This window comes from Oncorhynchus nerka, linkage group LG22 (assembly GCF_034236695.1).
Source record: "Oncorhynchus nerka isolate Pitt River linkage group LG22, Oner_Uvic_2.0, whole genome shotgun sequence".
NCBI lineage: Eukaryota > Metazoa > Chordata > Actinopteri > Salmoniformes > Salmonidae > Oncorhynchus > Oncorhynchus nerka.
The window spans coordinates 55,102,527-55,130,480 of NC_088417.1; the positions used below are offsets into that span (position 1 = coordinate 55,102,527).

The 27,954-nt window shown below is 41.4% G+C and overlaps 2 protein-coding genes across 3 annotated transcripts in view; one reads left to right on the forward strand and one right to left on the reverse strand.

The window, feature by feature from the left end:
- Positions 1-3,802, reverse strand: part of vps11 (VPS11 core subunit of CORVET and HOPS complexes) — a 25,751-nt gene extending 21,949 nt beyond the window's left edge. Inside the window, exons 1-7 of one of the 2 annotated variants that reach the window (XM_065007263.1) lie at positions 3,517-3,802; positions 2,431-2,590; positions 1,650-1,794; positions 1,399-1,534; positions 1,128-1,291; positions 636-883; positions 123-324 (exon numbers count right to left, since the gene is read on the reverse strand). In XM_065007263.1, coding sequence (XP_064863335.1) covers positions 123-324; positions 636-883; positions 1,128-1,291; positions 1,399-1,534; positions 1,650-1,794; positions 2,431-2,576 — 1,041 coding nt within the window. In that variant the 5' untranslated portion in view covers positions 2,577-2,590; positions 3,517-3,802. The remainder of the gene's footprint in view (positions 1-122; positions 325-635; positions 884-1,127; positions 1,292-1,398; positions 1,535-1,649; positions 1,795-2,430; positions 2,591-3,516) is intronic. The other variant, XM_065007264.1, reaches the window with a different exon arrangement.
- LOC115105368 (hypoxia up-regulated protein 1-like) lies at positions 3,703-27,882 on the forward strand. Its single transcript, XM_029627330.2, is given in 26 exon segments — positions 3,703-4,138; positions 7,776-7,848; positions 9,904-9,997; positions 10,299-10,377; positions 10,527-10,681; positions 11,477-11,553; positions 11,655-11,836; positions 11,983-12,098; positions 13,056-13,242; positions 13,647-13,781; positions 16,233-16,315; positions 19,050-19,182; positions 19,369-19,550; positions 21,050-21,188; positions 21,581-21,629; positions 22,252-22,328; positions 22,442-22,600; positions 23,074-23,258; positions 23,510-23,597; positions 23,698-23,954; positions 24,580-24,664; positions 24,868-25,019; positions 25,021-25,142; positions 25,464-25,571; positions 25,877-25,984; positions 26,270-27,882. Coding segments are annotated over 25 exon segments (3,069 nt in total). The 5' UTR covers positions 3,703-4,138; positions 7,776-7,781; the 3' UTR covers positions 26,320-27,882.
- Positions 27,883-27,954: the final 72 nt, after the last annotated feature.

The following is a 27,954-nucleotide window of genomic DNA, read 5'->3' on the forward strand; positions in this document are numbered from 1 at the left end:
GGTAGTAAACAATACTTGGGATCTGAAACCTGTAGTTTCTAGTTCAATCTGGTGCGGAGTTGAACATAATACATTGGAGGGGAAAAGAAGGCATGATGTCAGTCAGTGTATTTTTGGCTAACCTCTAGCTTGGTCTGAGTGTCTTTCTCCTGCAGCACAAACATTTTTCCATCCCGAGTCAGGATGTAGAAGGAGCCCCATTCAGCCAGAACGTCAATGATGTCATCAAAGGAAGCGCTGTAGGCAATGAACTTGTTGTCCAGGTCGTAGATTGTCAAGATTTGTTTCTCCGAAGGAGATGTCTCTCTACTCCCAAATTCAGACCTGAGTAGAGAACTTGTATTCAATACATTGTCATAGGAGATAATATATCACCTAAAAATATGCATGTTTGGTTGAATCTTTAAGGGGTGTTCTTCACAACAACAAAAAATTACTGTTTTTTTCTTTCTACTTACAGTCAACATAAATTGATTTAGTATAAAATGACTTGCGTTTCATTTCAATAAAAAAAGGAAATGACACCTGGCTAACCTTTGACCTTTATAAGGACTCATACTGACCCTGGCCTTGAACCTTAGGGGACCCGTTCAATAGAAATGGCTGCTGTGCCACCCTCAGAGAGTTGTTCTTACTTGTTGGGAGACTTGGTGTCCCTGGTGAGCAGCAGGAGGTAGCCCCGGTGCCAGTGGGCCAGTAGCTTGTGCCCATCGAAAGCGAAACAGGGCCCCCGTTCATCAGGCTGGTAAAGGTACACACACTCATCCCCCGCGACAATAAACTGGGAGTCCTGGGAGGGGTCTGTGAGTGCAGAGCAACGCAGCGCACAGCCGTGGGTGTCCAGTTCCAGTTTAGGGTACTCCTTCACCGACAAAGTGTAGCACTAGTCATGGGGTGGAAACAACACCAAATGAAACAGAAGTTAGTTAGTGCTCATGCTCCAAGGGAAAAGTAGTATGGCGACAGGCATGGGGTCAATGCCATTTCAAATCTATCAATTCAAATCCTCCTTGAAAATATGACACTGTCAAATATTGAATTGTACATGAATAACCTGAATTGATCTTAAACTTGTTTCTATGGATTTCACTTATCAGAGTGACATTTGAAAAGCTCAAATGACTTACATGGACTTTTTCCAGAGTGGCAACAAATAAGTGAGTGACTTTGCTCTGCTGACGGAAAGCGAGGCCCGTGATTGGACAGGTGCCCTCATGCAGTGTCAGGGTTTTACTGTGCCTGTCCCGGGTTATGTCACCCTTTGTCAACACCACACTGCCATCTGTGAAGCCTGCAATGACATGGGTATTATCAATTTATAACAGGGAGCAAACACAAATGTCAAAACCAAATCTCAACTATAGGCGACATAGGTAGTACTGAAGAACTGCCACTTACCAATAGCCATAAAGTTTAGGTTCTCGTGTACACTGAGGCAAGACACCTCTGTTGGTTTGTTCCCAGGAATTGCTGGGAATATTCTGGTACACAGAGGATTCCCGCTGTCACGCTTGTCCGGATTCCATACCTTCACCTGGCAAACAGTAACACAGCTGGGTTTCTAGTAACAGTCCACAAACAACTACCAAGGAAACTAAAATACTGTTTTTTGATAGTCAGTATTAAATATATCCTACTAAATGTCTTACCAGGGGGTTAATTCCTTGCTCATCCTGTCCAACAGTGACCAAAATGCTGTGTTGTTTGAGCTGGTACAGGTGGGTCACTCTCAGCTTGTAAGCCTGAAAGGAGGACAACTGTAGGGAGCGTGTCAAAAACCAGATCTGACCGTCCATATGTAATTTATTCTGGTTCAAGGAAGCATAATCATTTTAGATCAAGAGAGACAAATTGTCATTTGCATGGTTAGGGATAGAGGAGACAATTACAAAGGCAGGGCCATGTTCGAATACTCTTAAAATTTATATAAATTAGCCATAGGAATAAGAAGTGTAATGAATACAAGCAATGTAAATATGTACTCTTCTTAGTCGTACGGCTAGCATTTACATTTACATTTACATTTAAGTCATTTAGCAGACGCTCTTATCCAGAGCGACTTACAAATTGGTGCGTTCACCTTAAGACATCCAGTGGAACAGCCACTTTACAATAGTGCATCTAAATCTTTTAAGGGGGTGAGAAGGATTACTTTATCCTATCCTAGGTATTCCTGAAAGAGGTGGGGTTTCAGGTGTCTCCGGAAGGATGTATGTATAGCTATCATGTATAGCAATAATATTTTCCTTACTTGCAGCCATCCAAAGAGCATAATTTGGGCATATAAACTCAATTTCATTAACGTTCTTAGTTAACTTGCTTAAAATGTTAAGACTGCTTGAGAGGGATGTCTGGTTAGCAAGTTCGTTAGCTAGAATTGACCAACTAAATTAACCATGCTATGTTAACATCATGGAAACCACCGAAAGGATATCTCCAAGAACGATGTGGCCCCGGCCCGAGTCACATGCAGATATGCCAACCGGGAGGACAAAGTTCTTCCCATTATCTCCAGCGTCCTTCACGGTCTCTTTATCAAAAAACACAAATCGTCTCCACTGTAAGAACGCAGCCATTTTCTTTGCACTGTCTGTATCCTCAGGGAAGAAATCATGTGATACACATCACAAGTCATGTGAGAGAAGGGGAGGAGGAAGAAGAGAATTGTAAATTATATATATTTTTTTAATAAAATGTCAATCAACACACGAAATGAATATGTTTATCAATGTAGGTGGCAAGCAATAAGGGTGAGGGTCACAAAATAAAGTGGTTAACTGTTGATCATGTTCATTTTGAAATATCACCCATTCAATAGTGTTTTCCCCGCACTTATTTATTTTATGTATTTGACAGGGACAATTCACATCAATTAACATTTCTAGAAATGTGCCAGATTTAGCCCGTTTGCTAATTTTCATCTGTAGTCCCTGGGTTACATATTAAAAATATATGTAGCGTCACAAACATTACTTACATAAAGTAAAGCTAAGAACTCGCTCAAATCAAGAAAAACAGGTACCAGTAAGTAACAGATCAATCAATCAGTAATAATTTAAAAAAGAACATTGACTTCCACATTGTTTTGACTACAACAACTAGTACTCGACGACTCAATTAGGTCCCCTTAATACGATGTCATATAATTTACGCCCATTAATTGAACGTGGACCAATCACATATTGACAAAAATGTTGTTCTCCACAGCCATCACCGAAATTACCTATCACTCTGTATTATTTGGAATGTGGACGACGGGCTCTTGCCGCTATCATAACAACTGAACTGGGAAATCGGAAATCTCTGACTTCCGACATCAGTGCGTTCAAAACAACCTCGGGGAAAATCGTTTATAATCGTCATCATGTGCGGCAGGGTAGCCTAGTGGTTAGCGCGTTAGTAACCGGAAGGTTGCAAGTTCAAATCCCCGAGCTGACAAGGTACAAATCTGTCGTTCTGCCCATAAACAGACAGTTTAACCCATTGAAAAGAACAATTTGTTCTTAACTGACTTACCTAGTTAAATAAATAAATCAAACGGAATCCTAAATCCGCAACTCGGGTATTTCTTTCCGACCTGAAGATCACTGACGTCATGATTCCGCCTTGTTTATTTCCGAGTCCCCAATAGTCTTGAAAGCACCAACAGGGTCAGCGCTGTCCTCGCGGAACACGACTCTAGTGGTTTCCACTAACTAGATAGCGCAACCACAAAGTCAAAATCGAATATATCGTGAAAGTAAAAATGAACTTTTTGGTGTAAATTTAAGGTTATGCATAAGGCTAACCGTTTGGTTAAGGTCAGGTTTAAAGAATATACATTGTAGAAATAGGCGGGGTTTATGACTTTGTGTCTGTGGTAACTACTGACGACCGACTCGAGTGGATCCAATGAGATCACGCCGCGTTATGGGCCCTATGGCGAGAACAAGCAGGTGATAGCAAGGGAAAAATCAAGAAATCTTTATTAGAGTGCCTACGAAGAGGTTTTTAGTTAATAGATCAAGCCAACATTAAGAAGTATCACCTAAAATAATACAGTTTAGCTTGCTGCATGTAAAGGCGTGCGCTTTCATTTTGTTTATATTGTTGTTTAAACTAGTCTGCTTCAAATAACTGAACTGCTGGAGTGGAGAAGGTAAGGTTCTGCTCTGTCAGCAATGTGCCTAGCTAGTTAAGTAATTGTTTTTCCATTATATTCTAATTACCAGCAATGGGGTCCATTGACGCAGTCCTAGCTACCGGTTATTTGCTAACATAGTCTCTCATTTCAAATGAAATGGTTGAGTGATTTTTAATGGTGAATTTTTAGCTAGCTGTGTTTTTAAAAAGCATTATTTGTATTGTAGGAAGCTACCTAACTGACGGAACCCGTTTACAGAACCCAAGACTTCTCTTTTTTTTTTGAATGAATGGTCAAGGCATCACCTGCGCTGGGCGTCCATGGCATTCATACTGTACGCCAGTGCTCCATGATGGGGCTAGAAGTTTCTACGATCATGTATTTGAATATGAATAACTACATGCTTGCTGATTGCCTATTGTTTTCTACTTGATATAGACATTAGCTAGCCTAAATCCTTTATTTCGCGAAACGTGCCCTAGTCCGTAGATAGAAAAATAATTGCCTCACGGTTTCATCATGCTTCCTGACTTTTCATCAGCACTTGAATTAAGTCACAGAACTAAACTGAGTCACAGAACATCCACTTATCTGAACAGTGGTAGAAAAAGTACCCAAAATCATACTTGAGTCATTTTCTATTAAGGTATCTTTACTTATACTCCAGTGAAAGTCACCCAGTGATATACTACTTGAGTGAAAGTCAAAGTATTTTGTTTAAAATATACTTTACTTGGAAACTTAATGTAATTGCTGCAATGTACTTAAGTATCAAGTTAAAGTAGCAAAAATCGTTTCAAATTACTTATATTACGCAAAGCAGATGGCCACTTAATATTTATTTACGGATAGCCAGAGGCAGGCTCCCACTCAGACATAATTTACTTACGAAGCATGTGTTTTTTTGTGTCTGCCAGATCAGAGGCAGTAGGGATGACCAGGGACGTTCTCTTGACAAGTGTGTGAATTACACTATTTCACTATTTCTGTCCTGCTAAGCATTCAAAATGTAACTAGTAGTTTTGGGTGTCAGGGAAAATGTATGGAGTAAAAATTACACTGTTCTTCAGGAATGTAGTGAAGTAAAAGTTGTCAAATATTAATAGTGAAGTACAGATATTCAAAAAAACTACCTAAGTAGTACTTTAAGCATTTTTACTGAAGTTCTTTACACCACTGCCTGAATGCACCTGGACAGTGAAGGTGGCATATTTTATTTTTATTTCACCTTTATTTAACCAGGTAGTCTTGTTGAGAACAAGTTCTCATTTACAACTGCGACCTGGCCAAGATAAAGCATAGCAGTGTGAACAGACAACAACACAGTTACACATGGAGTAAACAATAAACGAGTCAATAACGCAGTAGGAATAAAATAGTCTATATACATTGTGTGCAAAAGTCATGAGGAGCTAGGCGAATAATACAATTTAGCAGATTAACACTGGAGTGATAAATGACCAGATGATCATGTGCAAGTAGAGATACTGGTGTGCAAAAGAGCATAAAAGTAAATAAATAAAAGCAGTATGGGGATGAGGTAGGTAAATTGGGTGGGCAATTTACAGATGGACTATGTACAGCTGCAGCAATCGGTTAGCTGCTCAGATAGCAGACGTTTAAAGTTGGTGAGGGAAATAAATGTTGTCCCCAACTAGAGTTTGGAAGTCTGAAGAACCGTTACAGGCTGACTACACAGCTCGTGTGAGTTGCAAAATATATTTAGACATTTATATTAAATTATTGCACCCACACTGCTCGCGCGCGCCAACGAGCGTCTGTATTGCCAAGGTCTAAAATAGAAGTCGGTGCTATTTGTGATGAGGATCGCACTGCAAGTCCTTCCTCTCCCATCTCCTCATTAGTTTATAGAAGCAGGTACTCACGTGCCAGCTCCTCATTGGTTATACCCACTTGGGTGACTGAAAGACGAACGAGGTCAGTGGCAGTAATGCACCTATTTTATGAAAGTTGCCAATCACAATATAAAGTCCAGAGAAGAGAAGGCTTGGAAGGAGGAGAGATGACTAGAAATTATGCGTTTGACCGTTTTATGTGTGGATTAATTGGAGGACCTTGTGCATTTCAGGTAAAATAACAACTCAATGTTTATATTCCGGGACAAATTAGGAATTGCAATCTGGGAGATGGATTTACATAGGAACAATAGAGCCTGGACCTCATTAAAAAAATTCTGCTTGGTTTTTCTTCATTTTTTTGCCTGCCATATCAATTCTGTTATAGTCTGAGACATTATTTTAAGTTTTAGAAACTGGGCCTGAGTAACAGGCAGTTGACTTTGGGCACGTCAGTCAGGCGGAAATTCACGAAATTAGACCCTATCCCTAACAAGTTAATGCTTTTTGACCAGTTCCCAAATGAACGTAATTGGTTCAGAGTTTGTTTTGATATTTTAACCTGCGTGTCGTGATCGTGTTTGGTGTGGGGGGGACAAAATACATTTATGCACGATGGCGCACGCATGCAGCCGGTTTGGTTTCGTGCTGAAGAATGGCAGAGCATTATCTAAGTATTCTTGTGGACTTCATACATCTGCACTGGTATGAAAAGTTTTGTATAGGTGAAAGCAATGTGGTGTATGACCACCAGGCTTTGGCTTTCACCGCTCCTCCTGTTCAACAGTGCAGGTGACGGAATGGACACACAAGAACAGGAGTCATCTTTGAGATGTTCCTTTTACCTTACTTGCTGCTCTAGAGCAGTGGTTCCCAAACTGCGGCACCAGGTTTTTTTTGGAGCTCAACACTGCTTTCAAGTTGTAATAGTAGAATTCACAAGGTGCTATTTCGAAATTGGGTAGTGCATCAGTGTTCCTCTTCTCATGCCAGTCATTGCATACCGTAGAGCTATTTATAACTTGTTAGAAATTTCCAGCTCAACTAGCCCATGTCAGTTAATGTTTTTTAGCAATGTTTTTTTGCCTATAGATTTTGTTGGAATGTTTGAGTCACTCAAATATCACATAAATAAACATTAGGCATGACAATGTGTAGAACTGCAGGGAATAAGCTTTAAATTTGCTAAATGTTCTCTCTGCCAACAAGAGGGGTGTGAACAATGTGTCACGTACAGGACTTGTGCCCATAGAAAGATAGAAAGACATGGTGTGCGGTGGGGTGGTGTGTGTTGTGTGATGTTCCCCAATTCTGGAAGGGGGGGCTGAGTGGAAACACTCTAGAGCAGGGTTTCCCCAAAATCAGTCTTAGGGCCCCCCTGGGTGCACTGATTCAAATAAAGCTTGATGTGTTGGTTATTTTAATCAGCTGTGTAGTGCTAGGGCAAAAACCAAAATGTACTACCGGGGGATGTGCTCACTCTATTTCCTTTCTGAAACATTACTTTTTACTATTTGCTGATATGCATTGTATAGAGAAATTGATGTTCTTGTGCATTTGTTTTTTTTAAGCACCTGCCAAATTGATATTTGATCCCCCCAAAATACTTCTAAAACAAATGACAACATTTGTAGCTAATGGATTTGTACAGGATGATAAAACCGAGTCGAGGATAATGAATTTTTATGAGGTCTCAAAATATTGAACCAATTATTTCTTCAGCACACTTACCATGTCACTAGGAAGGCTGCTGTTAGCATTTGAATATCTGTTTTGGTTCTGCTTTGTGTGTACAGGTCACCATGAGGAGGAAGCTGACTTTATGGGCTCGCTTCTGTCTCGTCTTGGCTCTGCTGCCTTCACAAACAGGTACTAACACCACATGGTTATTCCATCCAAGACACCTGCCCGCATCAAGCACCGGCAGATTCGCTTAACACCAAATTCTAATTTCAACGTAAATCTGAATGCCTCCATTTTGAGTGCGAGAAGGAAATGGACACGTGCAGAGGTTATAGTTAATCTGTCACATTACTATGATGCATTGTTTGTATTTGTACCTATTTACACATTAATTTACTGATGCACGGATGAACATTGATTAAGTTCGATGTCAACTGATGCAAAAGACTGATTAATCACTCACATTGCCACCATACCACTGTAGCCAGTGAGAAATCATTGAAGCTAATCTCCTTTAGTATTGTCTCACTTAGTCTGTAATAGAGGTCGACCGATTATGATTTTTAAATACCGATTTATTGGAGGACAAAAAAGCCGCTACCGATTTAATTGGATGATTAAAAAAAATAAAAATCTATTTGCAATGACAATTACAACAATACTGAATGAAAACTTAATTTAACTTAATATAATACATCAATAAAATCAATTTAGCCTCAAATAAATAATGAAACAGTGTTGGAGAAGAAAGTGGAATATGTGCCATGTAAGAAAGCTAACGTTTCAGTTCCTTGCTCAGAGTATGAGAACATATGAAAGCTGGTGGTTCCTTTTAACATGATTCTTCAATATTCCCAGGTAAGAAGTTTTAGGTTGTAGTCATTATACCATATACCATTTGTATTTCATTAACCTTTGACTATTGGATGTTCTTATAGGCACTTAAGTATTTCCAGTGTAACAGTATAGCTTCCGTCCCTCTCCTCGTTCCTACCTGGGCTCGAACCAGGAACACATCGACAACAGCCACCCTCGAAGCAGCGTTACGCATGCAGAGCAAGGGGGACAACTACTCCAAGTCTCAGAGCGAGTGACGTTTGAAACGCTATTAGCGCGCACCCTGCTAACTAGTTAGCCATTTCACATCACATCGTTACACCAGCCTAATCTCGGGAGTTGATAGGCTTGAATTCATAAACAGCAGAGCTGCTGGCAAAACGCACAAAAGTGCTGTTTGAATGAATGCTTATGAGCCTGCTGGTGCCCACCATCGCTCAGTCAGATTGCTCTATCAAATCATACACTTAATTATAACATAACACACAGAAATACGAGCCTTAGTTCATTAATATGGTAGAATCAGGAAACTATAATCTCAAAAACAAAATATCTATTATTTCAGTGAAATACGGAACCATTCTGTATTTTATCTAACGGGTGGCATCCATCAGTCTAAATATTCCTGTTACATTGCACAACCTTATATGTTATGTCATAATTATGTACAATTCTCGCAAATTAGTTCGCAATGAGCCAACGGCCCAAACTGTTGCATATTCCTGACTCAGCGTGCAATGAACACAAAAGTGAAGTGACACAATTTCATCTGGTTAATATTGCCAGCTAACCAGGATTTTGTTTTAGCTAAATATGCAGGTTTAAAAATATATACTTCAGTGTATTGATTTTAAGGCATTGATGTTTAAGGTTAGGTACACGTTGGAGCAACGACAGTCCTTTTTCGCGAATGCGCACTGCATCGATTATATGCAACGCAGGACACGCTAGATAAACTAGTAATATCATCAACCATGTGTAGTTATAACTAGTGATTATGATTAAGTTTAATGCTAGCTAGCAACTTACCTTGGCTTCTTACTGCATTCACGTAACAGGCGGGCTCCTCATGAGGCAGGTGGTTAGAGCGTTGGACTAGTTAACCGTAAGGTTGCAAGATTGAATCCCTGAGCTGACAAGGTAAAAAGCTGTCGTTCTGCCCCTGAACAAGGCAGTTAACCCACCGTTCCTAGGCTGTCATTGAAAATAAGAATGTGTTCTTTAACTGACTTTCCTAGTTAAATAAAAATTAAATAAATGTGTAAAAAATTATCAGAAGTGGAAATCGGCCCTAATTAATCGGCCATTCCGATTAATCGGTCGACCTCTAGTCTGTAATCATCACTTTGTTATTACAAAAGTACAGGTAATGGAATAATCATACCCATTATTTTGTCCATACAGCCTCTGTTGCAGTCATGTCAGTTGACCTGGGCAGTGAGTGGATGAAAGTAGCGATAGTAAAACCTGGCGTGCCAATGGAGATTGCTCTAAACAAGTGAGTATTGCTATTTTCATTCTCTAGCCATGTCATCGCAATGGGTTTAGGACTTTGTGCTTTTAGACCAAAATCCCTATTCTATTTCATGTTTGATAAGTATTCATGTGTGAGTACGCTAGCTGTTCTTTAGTGTTTACAATGCATGTAAACATGGCAATACCTAAATGGGCCCGTATTGAATAGTGAACGAAAATTGGCTGAACTAGGGGTCAGTTTATGATAAAGATTTTTTTTAAAGCATTCTCAAAGCTTTAACTTGTTTCAAATAGTCTGTCTTATCCTTCTTTGTGTTGCACAGGGAGTCCAGGAGGAAAACGCCAATAGCTGTGTGTTTAAAAGAAAACGAGAGACTTTTTGGAGACAGTGCATTGGGAGTGGTAAGGCACTTTGTCATAGATAACCTACCAGGTCACATGTTTTAAAATGTCTATCATACAGTTAGTGCTCTGTACTCCCCCACGTGAATCAATGAAGTTCATGAATTAATATCTACACTGACATTGATTTGTTTTTCTTTCTCCCGCAGTCTGTGAAGAACCCCAAATTTGTCTATAGGCATCTTCAGAGCCTCCTTGGCAAGAAGCATGACAACTCACAGGTGGCGGTCTATCAGAAACGCTTCCCCGAGCACCATCTGGTGATAGATGAGAGTCGGGGCACAGTTCTCTTTAGCAACTCGGAGTAAGTCGTTTTTATTTCATCTCATTGGTTCCCTTTTCCTTTGTTTAGCAGGAGATGATTGAGCCAAGTGATTTGTTGACGAGTACTAATAATACGGAATTCTATGGACGATATGGGGAAAAATGCTGACCCATTAACTTATTGTTTGTCAGTGTACAACGTTCCTTTGTGTACTGCCCAAATAGCAAATTTTAAACCGCCTGTGACAATGTAATTGATCCAGTATGTCCTATGCTGTAGTTGTGGATAAGAGTGATTGGTTCTGGGGCCTCGTTTCTCTAAGGCATTGTGGCACAGCGGTCTAAGGCACTGCATTGCAGTGCTGGAGGCATCACTACAGATCCAGGTTTGATCCCAGGCTGTGTCGCAGCTGGCCGCAACCGGGAGACCCATGAGGCGGTGCACAATTGGCCCAGCGTCCAGGTTAGGGGTGGGTTTGGCCGCCTGGGATGTCCTTGTCCCATCACGCTCTAGCGACGCCTTGTGGCGGCTGGGTAAATACATGCTGACTTCAGTCACCAGCTGTACGGCGCTTCCTCCGACACATTGGTGCGGCTGGCTTCCGGGTTAAGCGAGCAGTGTCAAGAAGCAGTGCGGCTTGGTTGGGTCGTGTTTGGGAGGATGCATGGCTCTCAACCTTCGCCTCTCCCGAGTCTGTACAGGAGTTGTGGTGATGGGACAAGACAAACTGGATATCATGAAATTGGGGTGGAGAAAGGGGTTACAAAAAATAATATATATTTTATAAAAATATGAAAAGTGCTTTGCTGTAATGTCTACTCTGTTTTCCTGCAGAGAAATGCAGTACTCTCCAGAGGAGCTCCTGGGCATGGTTTTGAACTATTCACGTGGACTTGCTCAGGACTTTGCAGGTTTGTCTGTTCACTAGTAGTACGGGGAAAAGGTTTTCTCTCAACATTGTTGCGCAATTATTTTGAAGCCCCCCTTGAATGTATTTTACTCTCGCTTCCAGAGCAGCCCATCAAAGATGCAGTGATCACCGTCCCAGTCTTTTTCAATCAGGCAGAGCGCAGAGCAGTCCTGCAGGCCGCACAGATGGCAGGTGTTAAAGTCCTTCAGCTCATCAACGACAACACGGCGGTGGCACTCAACTACGGCGTCTTCAGGAGAAAAGTCATCAACAGCACAGCACAGGTGCGCTAACTAGGCTGCTTTTACAAGCGTTTTTTTAACTGGGTTCAGTCTTTTTTAGTTTTTGAGCGCTTCATAAGTTGTTTCGTGGGTCAGAAAAGTTGCTTTGTGTAACCCTAGACTTATATTCCCGTTGTCTCTCGCTACAGAACATAATGTTCTATGACATGGGTTCAGGCAGCACAACGGCAACCATCGTCACATACCAGACAGTCAAAACCGAAGAGTCGGGTTCCCAGCCACAGCTCCAGATACGAGGAGTGGGGTAAGACAAAAGGACCTGTATACCCACTTTTACACACACACACACTGCAACACAGGATGTTGGGGAAAGCACACGCCTTGCACTCTGCTCTAATCATTATGAAATAAGTACTAGTTTTGTTTTCATTCCATATACAGTGAGCTCCAAATGTATTGGGACGGTGATTTAAAAAATAAGTTTTGGCTCTCTACTCAAGCACTTTGGAACGATAGAATGAGTATGAGGTTAAGGTGCGGACTGTCCACTTGCATTTCAGGCTTTTCATCCATATGGGGTGAACTGTTTTGAAATCACAACACTTTTTGTACGTAGTCCCCCCTTTTTAGGGGACCAAAGGAATTGGGACTAATTCCGCTGTAGTTAAGTATTTTCTCTCATATTCATGGTACGCTATGACCACATCAAGTTTGACTCAACATTTGTTGGATGCATTTACTGTTTGTTTAGGTTGTTTCAGATTATTTTGTGACCAATAGAAATTAATTGTAAATAATGTATTGTAATTTCATTTTAACGATTACGGATAATCCTGAATGCGTCGAGTATTATTACAAAAATATTATATCCCCCCCAAACATGCTAACCTCTCCTGTTATTGTAATGGTGAGGTTAGCATGTCTTGGGTGTTTGCTATTTGTGCTCCTATTCTTAACTTTATAATATACCATATAAGTGAATTTGTCCCTATACCATTGCTCCCCTAATAATAGGGGGGGGGGATTATGTACAAAAAGGTGTTCTCTAAACGGTTCATCCGATATGGCTGAATATACCCTCATATTAAAGTTTAGTCTGCACTTTAACCGCATAGTCATTGAATCTTTTCAAAACAATGTGTCACTGTCCCAATTCTTTCAGAGCTCACTAAGTATTTATATTTTCAATGTCTTATTGTGGATCGATGACAAGCACATTTCTCAAATGTTCCTAACCTAACAATGTTCTGTCTTTGACCAGGTTTGACCGATCTCTGGGGGGCTTTGAGATGGAGCTGCGGCTGCAGGACCACCTGGCCAAGCTATTCAACGAGCAGAAGAAGACCAAGAAGGACGTGAGGGAGAACCACCGGGCCATGGCCAAGCTCCTCAAGGAGGCCCAGAGACTCAAGACTGTGCTGAGCGCTAATGCCGAATTCATGGCACAGGTGACGGGAACTTCGCTAACCCCAGTCTTACACCATTCTCCTTACCTTTGCTGCAGTTGAGAGTAGTTACCAGTTACTCCCATGTCACCCGTAGTGTTCTACTGTAGATGTGTAACCTTGTAAAATAATTACACAGGTGAAGCCATCGCATTGCTTCTTTATCCCTCCATTCCCTGTCACTTCCAGTCTTGCACTGTTCTGCGTATTTAGAGAAATATGGTATTTTTTTGTAACGTTTCTTATGTATTGATGTTCTGTCAGGTGTGTGTTAGATCTAAAAGTAAGCACCCATTCATTTGGGGAAATGTTTTTAGCTGCACTTTTACAGTTACCCATATTGTTCTACTGTAGATGTGTATTACAGTACATGTAAACCAAATATACTCGCACTCTTTGTTGTTCAGGTGGAAGGGCTGCTGGATGACATGGATTTCAAGGCCAAGGTGACCCGTGTGGAGTTTGAGACCCTGTGTGCTGACCTTTTTGAGAGAGTGCCTGGCCCTGTACAGGATGCCCTCAGCTCTGCAGAGATGTCCCTGGTGAGTCATTAGGCACCTGGTGAGTGCATTCATTAGGCACCAAATGGACTTAATCAGGAAGGGACTCCCTGGATTTGTCCAATAACTAGATTTTTGGTTTTCCATTGAAAACCTTAAAACATTTCCCATTGAGTGCCTTAATGAACATTACACTTGTTTGTCCATTGATATTTTAGTAAAGCAGTGGCCAACTTTATTTTACATTTTGGGTAGACTTGGGACTTTTTATGAACGACAGACAAAAGCATCAAAAGTCACAGGAAAACCAGCATTATCAAAAAGAAAACTAAAGGATATTTGTTCTGAAGTGTCTTCGATCTGAGATGACAGATTGGGAGACAGATTTTTTTTTTTGCCCCTTAATTTTGGCACTGAAGTCTCTATAGACTTCCATTCATTTTTTTTCAACTGGTACCGGGGGACCTTCAGGCGAGTCTTGTGAGGCCTGTGGGCGTCCTAGAGCAAAACAACCAACGTGTTTGAGTCTCACCTTTGCAAAGAGGGTTCATATTAGTGTGTAGCCCAAACTGTTTTGACGCTACAGACCGAACTTGGCAGATCGGCTGTACCGACATCAGACGAGTCCCAAGATGCTTGTGTCCACCTGGCCATGCTGCTGTTCCAGTTTCAACTGACCTGAGCCCTAGGACCATGCCCCAGGACTACCTGACATGATGACTCCTTGCTGTCCCCAGTCCACCTGGCCATGCTGCTGTTCCAGTTTCAACTTCCACCTGACTGTGCTGCTGCTCCAGTTTCAACTGTTCTGCCTTATTATTATTCGACCATGCTGGTCATTTATGAACATTTGAACATCTTGGCCATGTTCTGTTATAATCTCCACCCGGCACAGCCAGAAGAGGACTGGCCACCCCACATAGCCTGGTTCCTCTCTAGGTTTCTTCCTAGGTTTTGGCCTTTCTAGGGAGTTTTTCCTAACCACCGTGCTTCTACACCTGCATTGCTTGCTGTTTGGGGTTTTAGGCTGGGTTTCTGTACAGCACTTTGAGATATCAGCTGATGTACGAAGGGCTATATAAATAAATTTGATTTGATTTGTGGGGGTCGACGAGAAAAAGTCTTAACTTTCCATAGAGGGGTCATAATATACCGAACAAAAATATAAACGCAACTATTTAGTTAGTTCATATAAGGAAATCAGTCAATTGAAATAAATGTATTGGGCCCTATTCTGTGGATTTCTCATGACTATTTCTCATGACTAGGAATACAGATATGCATCTCTTTGTCAGACCCCCACCCCCAAAAAAAAAGTCTGTACATGGTGTGACCATTTGCCTCATGCAGTGCGACACATCTCCTTTGTGTAGAGTTGATCAGGCTCTTGATTGTGGCCTGTAGATGCTGGATATTGGCGGGAACTGGAGTATGCTGTCGTACAGGTCGATCCAGAGCGTCCCAAACATGCAGATCATGGAAGGACCATATGCAGTCCACTGAAGAACTGGGACATTTTCAGCTTTCCGGAATTGTGTACAGATTGTTGCGACATGGGGCTGTGTATTATCATGCTGAAAATGAGGCGATGGTGCTGAATGAAGGGCACGACAATGGGCCTCAGGATCTCGTCACGGTATCTCTGCATTCACATTGCTGTAGATTTAAAATGCAATTGTGTTTGTCCGGAGCTTATGCCTGCCCATACCAAAACCCCACCGCCACCATGGGGCAAACCGCTCGCCCACACAATGCTGTACACATTTCATCAGCTGTCCGTGTGGCTGGTCTCCAACGATCCCGCAGGTGAAGCCGGATGTGGAGGTCCTGAGCTGACGTGGTTATACACGGTTGGCAGTTGAGGCTGGTTGGACATACTGCCAATTTCTCTAAAATGACAGAGGCGGCTTACGGTCGAGAAATTAACATTCAATTCTCTGGCGACTGCTCCTGTGGACATTCCTGCAATCAGCATGCAAATTGCACGCTCCCTCAAAATTTGAGACATCTGTGGCATTGTGTTTTGTGACAAACAGGGATATAAACACATTTTTGCACCACATTTGAGAGAAATAAGCTTTGGCACAATTTTGGGATCTTTTTTTATTACAGCTCATGAAATATGCGACCAATGCTTTACATATTTTTCAGTAGTTTGTAGGCCAACCCGTTTGGACGCCACAGACTATTTTGTAAGACTGATTTGCAGGATGTCTCATCGTCTGACACACTGCAGATGTGGAAGTCCGACAGGCAGATGTGGTGGATTGAGACGCATCCAATGCAAAACAAAAACATATCTTGCTTAAACTGAACAGATTTTTATGGGATTGTTGGATTCTGCTAATTAGATTTCCACGAGGGTGTGGACATTGACCTTACGGGGTTAACCATGACATGTTTCAGCATGTCAAGCCTTCAGAGATTGAACCAACACATGTTTGTTTATTTGCAAGTACTGTAAGTATATCTTCCAACATTTTTTTCCAACAGGATGAGATCGAGCAGGTGATCCTTGTGGGTGGCTCCACCCGAGTGCCTAAGGTGCAAGAAGTGCTGCTCAAAGCCGTTGGGAAGTATGTCAACAGTTTCACTTGACACTGTCAATACTTGGGGCTCTACACTACATGAGGGACATATTGTCCAGGGTTTTGGCTGTAAGATGTCATTTTCACAACAAACCTCCCTAGACAATGGAACACAATAGAATAGAATAGAGTAAGTGCTTTACCTGAAAGTGTCATAGGTAGTATCTACTAGAGTGATGGTATGTAACTCACATGTTGGAAATGCTCCATCTGGGATGAAAAGGCTTAAAGGGATAGTTAGACCCAAAATCAAACTTTGCCAGGTGTTTTTGGACCTGAAAAATGGAAATTAGACTAGGGTGCACACCATTTGTTGTGAAGATCAGCTAGATATGCCTTAATTACAAATTAATATGAAAATAGGCCAATGTTCTCTTAAATTTGGGCACTGAGCAAATTGTAGGTCTGAGCGTGAACTTGAAAGTTGTGAAAATTCTGTGCAACTTCCGGCTGTGCCTATTTTAAGTTGCCAAGTAGACTACGATGGCTTTTTGATCCTAATGTATTAGGCCTACAGTGCCTTGCAAAAATATTCAGTATTCCCCCTTGGCGTATTTCCTATTTTTGTTGCATTACAACCTGTAATTGATTTTTATTTGGATTTCATGGAATGGACATACACAAAATAGTCAAATGGTGAAGTGGGGGAAAAATTAACTTGTTTACAAAAATTCTACAAAATGAAAAGAGTTGTGCATATGTATTCACCCCCTTTGCTATGAATCCCCCTAAATAAGATCTGGTGAAACCAATTACCTTCAGAAGTCACATTAGTTAGATTGCCCACAGGTGGACTTTATTTAAGTGTCACATGATCTGAGTATGTGTATATATGCATATATGCATGCATGCATGCATGCATGCATGCACCTGTTCTGAAAAGCCCCTGAGTCTGGGGCACCACCAAGCATGCGGCACCATGAAGACCAAGGAGCTGTCCAAACAGGTCAGGGACTAAGTAGTGAAGTACAGATCAGGGTTGGGTTATAAAAAAATATCAAACTTTGAATGTCTCACATTAAATGAAAAGAAAATGGCACCACAAGAAACCTGCCAAGAAAGGGCCTACCACCAAACTCAAACCAGACAAGGAGGGAATTACTCAGAGGCAACAAAGAGACCATGAAGGAGCTGCAAAGCTCCACAGCGGAGATTGGAGTATCTGTCCGTAGGACCACTTTAAGCCGTACATTCCACAGAGCTGGGATATATTGGAGAGTGGCCAGAAAAAGCCATTGCTTAAAGGAAAAAAATTAGCAAACACATTTGGTTTTTGCCAAAAGCATATAGGAGACTCCCCAAACATATGGAAGAAGGTACTCTGGTCAGATGAGACTAAAATGGGGCTTTTTTTGTTTAACACCATCACCCTGAGAACACCATCTTTTTCATTGGCAGGGACTGGGAAACTGTTCAGAATTGAAGAAATGATGGATGTCGCTAAATACAGGAAAATTCTTGAGGGAAACCTGTTTCCGTCTCCCAGAGATTTGAGACTGGGACAGAGGTTCACCTTCCAGCAGGACAATGACCCTAAGCATACTGCTTAAGCAAAACTTGAGTGTGTTAAGGGGGAAACGCATTTAAATGTCTTGGAATGGCCTAGTCAAAGCCCAGACCTCAATCCAATTGAATATATGTGGTATGACTTAACCATTGCTGAACTCTTTCGCAAGCCACTGTACAAGAGTGGCCTGCCATGAAACAATGGTGAAAATGCATCCCATAACATTTTAACATGGAAATAGCTGTTCTATCATTCAGCCTACAGTAGCAGCCAATGTGTGGTGGTCAATGTAGGCCTACATTCCATAAGACTTTTGAAAGAAACATGCAGGGATTGACATTGACCTGTTATCTAGTCCTTCAAACAAGGTTACTGAATGTGGTGGTTGCAAGAAACCACTTTACGTTATTGTTCCCAAACCATTTATTATAATGAATCAGACAAATGGTGCTAACATCTGCCTATTGGCTACTTGGCTTAGTCAAGCTAACCTCAAAATACAGCAGACCCTTTTTTAAGACCAAAAATAGCTCTATACCGGACTTGCTTTTCAACGATGTCTAGAAATGTACATGTTTTGTGCTCTTGTATGAAGCAATGACACCCCTATTGCTGACTAGAAATTAGCTTTTAACTGGGCTAATAATTCACTAACTAGCAAAGGATATTAATAAAATGTGCACACGTGGCTACATGCAGCTCTTGCTTTGATCTCAAAACAAGCACATCTAAGCCTGTAAACAGTCCACTTCAAAAAAATGACACATCTGTATATGGCAATGGTCTATTTGCATATAGGCCTACTGCAGCTCTGATTGGTTATGCTGCACCGGTCTGTGTAGAGTACGGGCGCAATAGCATCCTACTCCAACGCGGTCTGCCTACAGAAAAATCTCTTATAATTTTTGTTACATTATGTTGCATTGAAAGTGGCTATTGCTTTGATCACAATTGCCACAGTGAAGGGAAATGATAGTTAACACCAACTGGTTAAACTCTAGAAAGTTGAGTGAAGTTGTCTCGTGCACCTCTCCGTTCTGCGGCAGTCCCGGGGAGCTGCACGGCCGTCTCGGGCTACACCGCAGCTTCGAGTGAACATTGGTTGAGGCATGTAGTTTCATATACCTAACCATTTGACTACTTTTGAGGTCTGAAAAATTATCTGGCCAACCTTGTTTTTGAAGTGATATTTCACTTTGACCTGACTGTGTGTAGAGAGGAGCTAGGGAAGAACCTCAACGCAGATGAGGCTGCAGCCATGGGGGCTGTGTACCAGGCCGCTGCCCTCAGCAAGGCCTTCAAAGTCCAACCTTTCCTGGTTAGAGAGGCAACCGTTTTCCCCATTCAGGTAACACAGCCCATTCTTTAACATTGAAACCCACCCCTTAAAAAATAAATAATAATAATTGAATTGCCTCAATCCAAAATGAAAGTAAAAGCTAAGCACCACACAACTGCATGTCATATGGTGCTCATCTTTTACATTTATTTTGGATTGTAGCATACAGCTGTGTTTGTTTCTCTCACTCTCCAGGTGGAGTTCACAAGTGAGATGGAGGAGGATGGTTCCAGGATCCTGAAGCACAACAAGCATATTCTGTTCCAGAGGATGGCCCCCTACCCCCAGAGCAAGGTCCTCACCTTCAACCACACTGATGACTTTGCCTTCAACATCAACTACGGCGATCTCAGTTTCCTGGGCCAGGAAGACCTCAGGTGAACACCACCCAAAATAAAGTTGGATTTAATTGGTCGGAATTTAGGTCCAGTTTCCTGGAGACAGATTAAGCCTAGGCATGGACTAAAGCATGCTGAATGGATGTTATTACGATCTCTTTTAGTCGGAATTTGGACTAATCTTCCACGAGTCCTCAAACATTAAAATACAACTCATCATAAGATCACATTTTCACATACAACACACTGTAACAGACATAACACTGACATATTGACCAGATAAAGTCTGAAATTATAGTTTGATTCCTTCATCTACCAATAGTCCTGCACAACCTTCCAATTTAAAATGGTTCTAAAGTATTGTTTGAATTTATATTGGAAGGTTTCTGGTTTGCTCAGAAGTTATTCCATTTCTTTATGGCTCTAAATCATAATGTTATTTTGTCTTCTGTCTGGATAAAACATAGCTGGTGGACAATCTATTCCTAGTATTTACTGAAAGTCTGTCTCTTACCAACTGAATACTGTTGTGAATAGAGTTTGGCTGTTTTTTAAATGGTGTACATTGTGAAATAAAATAAGCATGTTTTTTATGATCTTGATTGAGGACCAACAACTCATTGAGCATGACGACAACAGAAGAACCATATCCACATTTAAACCATCCTTGTTGCTTTGTTCTGTGCGATCTGCAGCCTCCTAATGTCACTTGCTGATGCATGACCACAGAACAGTAGGTCACCTGACTACCAATTAATGCTTGGGTTGTTTGCTAAAGAACATTTCCCGGTAAATATTTGGCTATACTTCTGATCATGCATGCAGTTTGAATATATTTCTTTACATGAGTTTGAGAACCATGATAAGCAGTTGTCTTGCTGCACCCGTAGTAGTTTGGTTTCTGACACTTCCTCAATTTGTGGTTCCCCCCCAATACTTAATTGTATCCCATGCTTTGTTGGCCTTTTGCTGATGGAACAGACCAACATAACCTTGGTTTTCCTGGTGTTCAAAACGAGTTTGTTCTGGGAAACCCACTCCATTATTTCCTGGATCTACTTGTTGAGCCTGCTGTACCCGTTGAACCAGTTGTCTTGCTGTATAAATTGTAGGATAATCTGCAAATATAGTAGTTTGAGATAAGACAAAAGGAAGGTTATATATATGTGTGTAAAGTGGTCCAATGGAGAATACATTGTTTTTTTGTTTTTTGCCTAGGATTTGATTGTCTGTGTCCAGGAAATCGGCCCATAGATTTACCCCACTCTGTGAGCCAACACGACTAAACGGCAAAGTCTGAAAAGGTTTTATGTAGACCGCCTGGAAAATTAAGGATATGCTATAGCAGCGTTTGTTCGGCCATTTATATTAGGGCTATAGACACTAGGGGGACAAATCTGTTTAGAATTGAATTGGAATGGAAGTGACTTACAGCTAACTTACCTGTTGCATTAACTTTCAATTATCATCAGATGCATTAACTTGGAGGGGTCTGATTTGAATTGTAAATAAAAAGTGTAATTTCTTTCTTCCACCAGTGTCTTTGGCTCTCTCAACCTGACCACAGTGCAGCTGTCTGGGGTGGGCAGCAGCTTCCAGAAGCACACAGATGCTGAGTACAAGGGCATCAATGCCAGCTTCAACATGAACGAGAGTGGCGTGCTCCTCCTTGACTGGGTCAGTACCATATAATTACTTATCGAATGTGAATTATATGAACTCTATGGTCAGTGCAATCCTCTAATGCTTATGGAGCTCCTCTCTGGAAGTACAACTAAACCTCAAATACAAAACACATCAGGCTTTTTACACTTTCAAGATGGTTGCAAAATACATCCAAATAATATTTTATATTTACGTTAAGGTTTGATGCAAAAAAATAAATAAAATGTAAATATACATTCTCATCGCGTTTGCATCTGAGGTTTGTAATGCCTTAATCTACCCACATAAACCCAATTAAAATTGGCTTAGTTTGAAGTTATTTTGAGTTGATTTAGACACTATTGAACTCTGTTTTGGGGTAATCGACATTGACCTTATCACTTGAACTAAGTTGCTTTCTTCAGGTGGTGTCTGTCTTTGAGACCGTTGTGGAGGAGGAGTCTACTCTGACAAGTAGGTTTTATGCTAACATCGTAATCATTTGACATCTGATCACCCCTTTAGTCATAATCATAGTAGAGGTGGGCGACAGACAAAATTGCCTGAATTGATGCAAGAACTACGTTTATAACATTAATGTGCATCACTTTTTAAATGATCTTTTAAAATATTGTTACTAGTTTGGTTGTATGAAAAAGGAAACTGCACACTGCTCTTGATAGTATCACTGATTTTTAAAAGCTTACGTATCGGCCTCTCTTCTGACGAAGGCCGTGCGACCGATATGTAAGCTTATTAAAGCTCAGTGATACTATCAAGAGCAGTGTGCGGTTTCCTTTTTCATTCATCAACTGTTGCCATGAACCTGCAAAAAGTTTGCTCAGATGTGCGAGTGCCTTTTGAGTTACTAGTTTGGTTGTAGCCATCAATTGTCAAATTAACAATCGCCCATATTAGCATACTTATTTAATTTCAAGCTTCACATTTCTCTAGTATAGGCCATGAACTAATGAACTATATCAGCAAAATGCCTGCGATAAGGATCTGTATGGTAATGTCGATAATTTTCAGGTTATTGTCCCAGCTCTAAATCAGTCTCTTCCATGTCTTAATTCTGTCTCTTTTGACCTGTCAGAACTGGGAAATACATTTTCCAGCCTGTTTGGAGGGGGATCCTCGGAACCCAACACAAATGTGACTGAACCAGTTCAGGTAACCCTCTACTAAGTTACCATTCTAATGTAACAAGCACCAGAGTTCCTCCTTAACACTAGTTCATGGCTGTCTAACTCTCTCTGCCGCTCCCCTATTGTCTCTGAATCCAGGATGAGAAGGTTCATCCGGAGTCTGTGAAGGAGCAAGAGGAGGCTGCGCCCCAGGAAGAGAAGCAGGAGCCTGGGGAGGAACAACAACAACAGCAGCAGGAGGAGGTGGCCCCAACCCACGAGAAGACTGAGGGAGTAGACAGTAAGGCTGACCTTCAGGTAAGAGCTTGGCTCAGTTGGATTCCACATAAATGCCTGGGATGTCGCTGGGCCTAGCTCAGTTCTCCTTGTTCCACATTGTGGAATATTTAGATGGAAATATGTAGAACAAAAATGCCTCTGGCATGTTTAAGGAATCCGGACAGCTCTATTCGTGACATTTCTAACTGCAACATTCCACAATGTTTGCCTTCTAAACGTGTCCCTGGTTTGTTTAGCTCAGCCCTGGGGTGTATTCAGTCATTTTGTGTTTAATGAACTTTCAAAAATGTTAACAATGTTGAATGGAATGTTTGGTAAGAGAATGTTGTCAAGAGTGGGGGGGGGGGTGTATACTAACCTCACATGAATGAGTTTTAACTCATTCTCTTTTTGAATTCAACATTAAATAACTCATTACCGTAATGTAAATGAGGCTCTCTTGAATAAACCAAGATTCCATGAACTATTAAATATTTTATTTTTCTGAGCAGGATGAAAAGGAGGGAGCCAAATCTGGAGAAGAGGAGAAAACGACAGAGGAAGCGGCAAAGACTGAGGCCGAGAAGAAAGTCAAGCATCAGAAGAAAAACGAGATCTATGAGGATGTCACAGTGGAGCTCCAAGTGAAAGACATCCTTAACCCTCATTTAGACGCCATCACCTCCTCAAACAAGAAGTGTGTTGCTCTTTCCTTATGACATTTTAGTTGGGCTCAAATGTGCAGGGTGGGGAAGTTGAAAATACATTTTTCAAGCTGTAATAATGCTGATATTGATGTAGTGTTGTGACTTGTCAAACACCTAGTGACTTCAGAGGCTTTGAATCTGTTGGTGTAATGGCTAAGTTGTTTGACAGACTCATAGACCGAGGTTTGAGTCCCGGCTACCTCCAAATTTGCTGCAATAATGTTTGTTTTCTTCCTGTTAGGCTCCAAGACCTGACTGATAGAGACCTGAAGAAACAGGAGAGGGAGAAGACACTGAACAGCCTTGAGGCATTCCTTTTTGATACCCAGGTTAGAACAGTACCTTTACAGTACGACATCAGTATATTCTGTCTGGCGCTCTCACACGTGTGTGTGTGTATATAAAGCCTTCTCCCCCCCCCTCCATTAGGACAAAATGTACCAGGAGGAGTACCAGGCAGTGGTGTTGGAGGAAGAGAAGGAAGCCATCCTGGCCAAGCTGAGTCAAGTGTCGACCTGGATGGACGAGGATGGCTACTCTGCGTCCACCAAGGAGTTGCGGGAGAAGCTGCAGCATCTCAGAAAGCTGTGCAGGGCCATGTTCTTCCGCGTGGAAGAGCGTAGGAAGTGGCCTGGCCACCTGGCCACCCTGGAGAGCAAGCTCAACCGCTCCAGCTTCTTCCTCAGGTGGGTCAAAGCAGCAATGTTAGAGCTCTAGGATCGGCTTCCCCTTCACCATTCATAACCTGGAATGGAAAATGGAAAAACTGACCCAAGATCTGTTTATTTACCCTTATTTTACCAGGTCATTTTTATTTATTTAACTAGGCAAGTCAGTTAAGAACATTCTTATTTTACATTGACGGCCTACCCTGGCCAAACCCTCCCCTTACCCGGACGATGCTGGGCAAATTGTGCTCTGCTCAATCACGGCCGGTTGTGATACAGCCCCAGATTGAACCAGGGTCTGTAGTGACGCCTCTAGCACTGTGGTGCAGTGCCTTGCCTGAAAACAATATTTTACAGCAATGACCTGGGGAGGAGATGAATTAACAAATTGGAAGCTGGGGGTGATTAGGTGGCCATAATGGTATAAGGGCCAGATTGGGGAATTTGGGATCTCTTTCCTTTGACCAGAGGAAAGAGGGACCCCTACTGGCCCTGTAACACTACTTTCGGCAGCATCTGGTTTCCCATCCAACGACCGGCCAGGACCGACCCTGCTTAGCTTCATAGTTTAACATTTTAGAGGTGAATCATGAGATGTACAATGCATCCATTTGACATGGGTCTTCTGTGGTTTTTCCTTAAGGAGCTCCAAACTTGTACCAGAGGATGACCGAATCTTCACTGACGTGGAGCTGAAGACGTTGGAAAAAGTCATCAACGAGACCTCTGTATGTAATGATGTTTAATAATGTCCTATTTGTTTTACTCAGCTCATTTGTCAATTATATTATTTTGATTGACCATTATTACTCAAATTTGAGATAATGTGGTTCAAAACAATCTATATGGAAGTGATTCACTTTGAGTGCCATCGTTTGTAATCTTTGATTATTTTTCATTTTAACCACCAATACCTCCCCCTCTTCCACAGACGTGGAAGAACAACACAGTAGCTGAACAGGAGAAGAGTTCTCCCACGGAGCGGCCTGTGCTGCTGTCCAAAGACATAGAGTCCAAGTGGGCTTTGCTGGACCGCGAGGTCAACTACTTGCTGAACAAGCCCAAGGCAGCCAAGCCCAAGGCCTGCCAAGCCCAAGGCCGCCAAGCCCAATAACAACAGCACCACAGAGAGCAGCAGCAGCAAGGCCAACAGCAGCAAAATGGAAGAGAAAGTCATACTTCCCAAGGAGGAGACCAAAGACGAAGGTGGGAAAGCGGGGAAAACCAACACATTTCTGTTATGGAACATGTGCTTTATATCTAGAGGTCATGTTCAGTAGGGCACAGTGTAGCAAAACATTTTGAAACTAATTTGAGTGTATGGACTGTAGGTAGTCCCTCCCTGTTTAAGTACATTTCCTCCGTTAGCTATGTAATGAAGGGGGTTCCTCAGCTGTAATTACTGTCATTTGCAAAGGAAGTGCTTTTGCAGACTTGTTCATATGACGTGTGATATCTTATCAGTGATCCCTTGGACAAATGTAATTATAGTCCACTTTTCATTGGCGGCATTTGTTTTCATTCAAGAGGGCACTGAGGAGGTGCAGCAAGAGGAACCGCCCATCAAAGAGCCCACTGGACAGAACACAGACTCACTCAGCCAATCACAGCCTACAGATAAAACTGCAAGTACAGGTGCGTCTGTCATAGAATGTATGTAATATGGTCATGTTCAGTTTGGCACACCGTAGAAAAAGGTTATGGAGCATTTATTGGACAAATCCAGGTAGTCCCTCCCTGTTTGACCATTTTTCTTCTGTTTGGTACGTAATTAAGGGGGTTCCTCAGCAATGAGTTTCATCTGTAATGAATGTCATTTGCAAAGGAAGTGTTTCTGCAGACTTGTTCACATGACATGGGAACTTGTCAATGATCCCTTTTAAACAATTCTAATCACCGATCAGTTCTCTTTTCATTGGCAACATTTGTTTTCATTCAAGAGGGCACTGAGGAGGTGCAGCAAGAGGAACCGCCCATCAAAGAGCCCACTGGACAGAACACAGACTCACTCAGCCAATCACAGCCTACAGATAAAACTACAAGGACAGGTACGTCTGTCATAGGAACAGTGTCTGCCATAGAAACTACCTTTTTGCGTGTGTGAATTGGCACCCAGTTGCCTTTACAATTTCTCGCTACATAAGTGGGCATCTGATGGAAAAGAATTGAACATAGCATTCAAGCTAGAGCAACTGTCTGCAACTATGAAAAGGAAGGGCATTTTAGTTTTCTTGTCCTTTAGTCTTTATTTTGGTTTTATACCTGGTCATATTTGTAATACTGTGCTGCTACATATTTGAGTATAATATTGTATTCCTCCTTCCAATTTTCAGAACCAACAGAGAAAAAACAGTCAGAAAACCACAAAGGGGATGAGTTTTAACAGCTGGAACGAGATATCATTGTATTTGTTGACTGTTTAATTGTTTCCTACATATTTTGGGGGTTTTGTTTTTCCAGCCTTTTATTTTGAAAACTGTAAAGTCATTGGATCAGCTCAGACTTCTTGAACTGTCTTATTCCCACTACCTACCTCTCGTTCTCACTTTCTGTTCACCTTCATCCCCCTCTGCGGCCGAACATCTTTCCCCTCTTACTGACATGAGCAAGGAGCGCTGACTAAGCCTGGAATAACCAGCGAATGAACTGACACAAGACTTCAAGTTTGTATTCTACCATCCTGCCCTACAGGTTTAGGCATACTTTCCCACATGCAAACAACTACTTGGACAACTGTATATTTGCCCTGCATTGAACAAAGAAGTGTTTAGTTTTGGTAGGACTAATGATAACAGGACTCAATGTTTCCTCCACTGGAACTCTGTTGCATTGCATTGTTTGTCGCTTTCTGAGATCAGGAAGGGTAGTTGTGATTTGACCTCTCAAGCAGGCTTGTTTTCACGTAGGAAGTTTTGCTTTTATTTTATTTTTTGTGCGTTTGCACTGGTTGTTGAGAAATATATCAAATGGGCTGGAGCTAATGTATGCTCCTCTTGGGAAATGGAATGGGTTTTAGTTGTATTTGAATATTGAATGCCTTTAATACCTTGTATTGTGGCACATAAACAATCTGTGATTGTGTGTATATACAATATCCTACAAAGGGGGAATTGATTTGTCATCCAAATATTACTGATGACCAGTCGTTAAATGTGTTTATAGGTGTAAAATCTATTTCATGCTTTTCAGAACCTTCTCGCCATGGTCTTCTGACAATTCATCAATGAATTAGCTTGAGGGAAACATTTTTCACTGAAGTACATCTATCTTGATTTCTAGTTTCTTTAAATTGTACTCCAATACATAAAGTGAAATAAACTTCAATTACCAAGGTGTAATTTTGGGCTTGCCATTGGTTGTGTTCAGTAGGTGATCAAAATAAAATGGCATTGATTATCGTTTTGTTATGCTGTGCCCTGCTGAACACAACCCTGGTCTTTGTAAGGCTGCAAGTATGAATTTCAGGGCTGCTCAACTGTTGCACTGACTGAAGAAGAATAAGTAGATATTATCCATGTCTCAAGCTGCTTGAATCTCTACCAAAGGAGTGTGGTTCCTGTTCTTTGCATCACCTCAGATGGTTTGAGGGGGAATAAACTAACGGGATTGGGGGATGCCAATGCTTTTGTTTCTAAACTGTTAATAGTATTTTTTTTTTTTTTATATGGTGATGAATAGTGGAATTATTATTTTATTTTTTTTAATCCGTGTCTAAAAATAAGATGTGTATTTGAAGACCCATGTCATCTAACAAATACAAATGTACCATTGTAACTCTGGGCTAGGGTTGATTCTGTAACTCAAATCTAAGTAATGGTTTCATTGCGTTTCAATTCCAGCTTGGTCTGTGTGAATGTGTAACTGACCAACTTGAAGAGCAGCAGGACAGATTATGAAGAAAAATGTGACAATTTCTATTTTATTTGTATAAAAGATGTCAAGTGTTTGAGTTTTTTTTTTTTTTTTTTTTTTCACCTTTATTTAACCAGGTAGGCTAGTTGAGAACAAGTTCTCATTT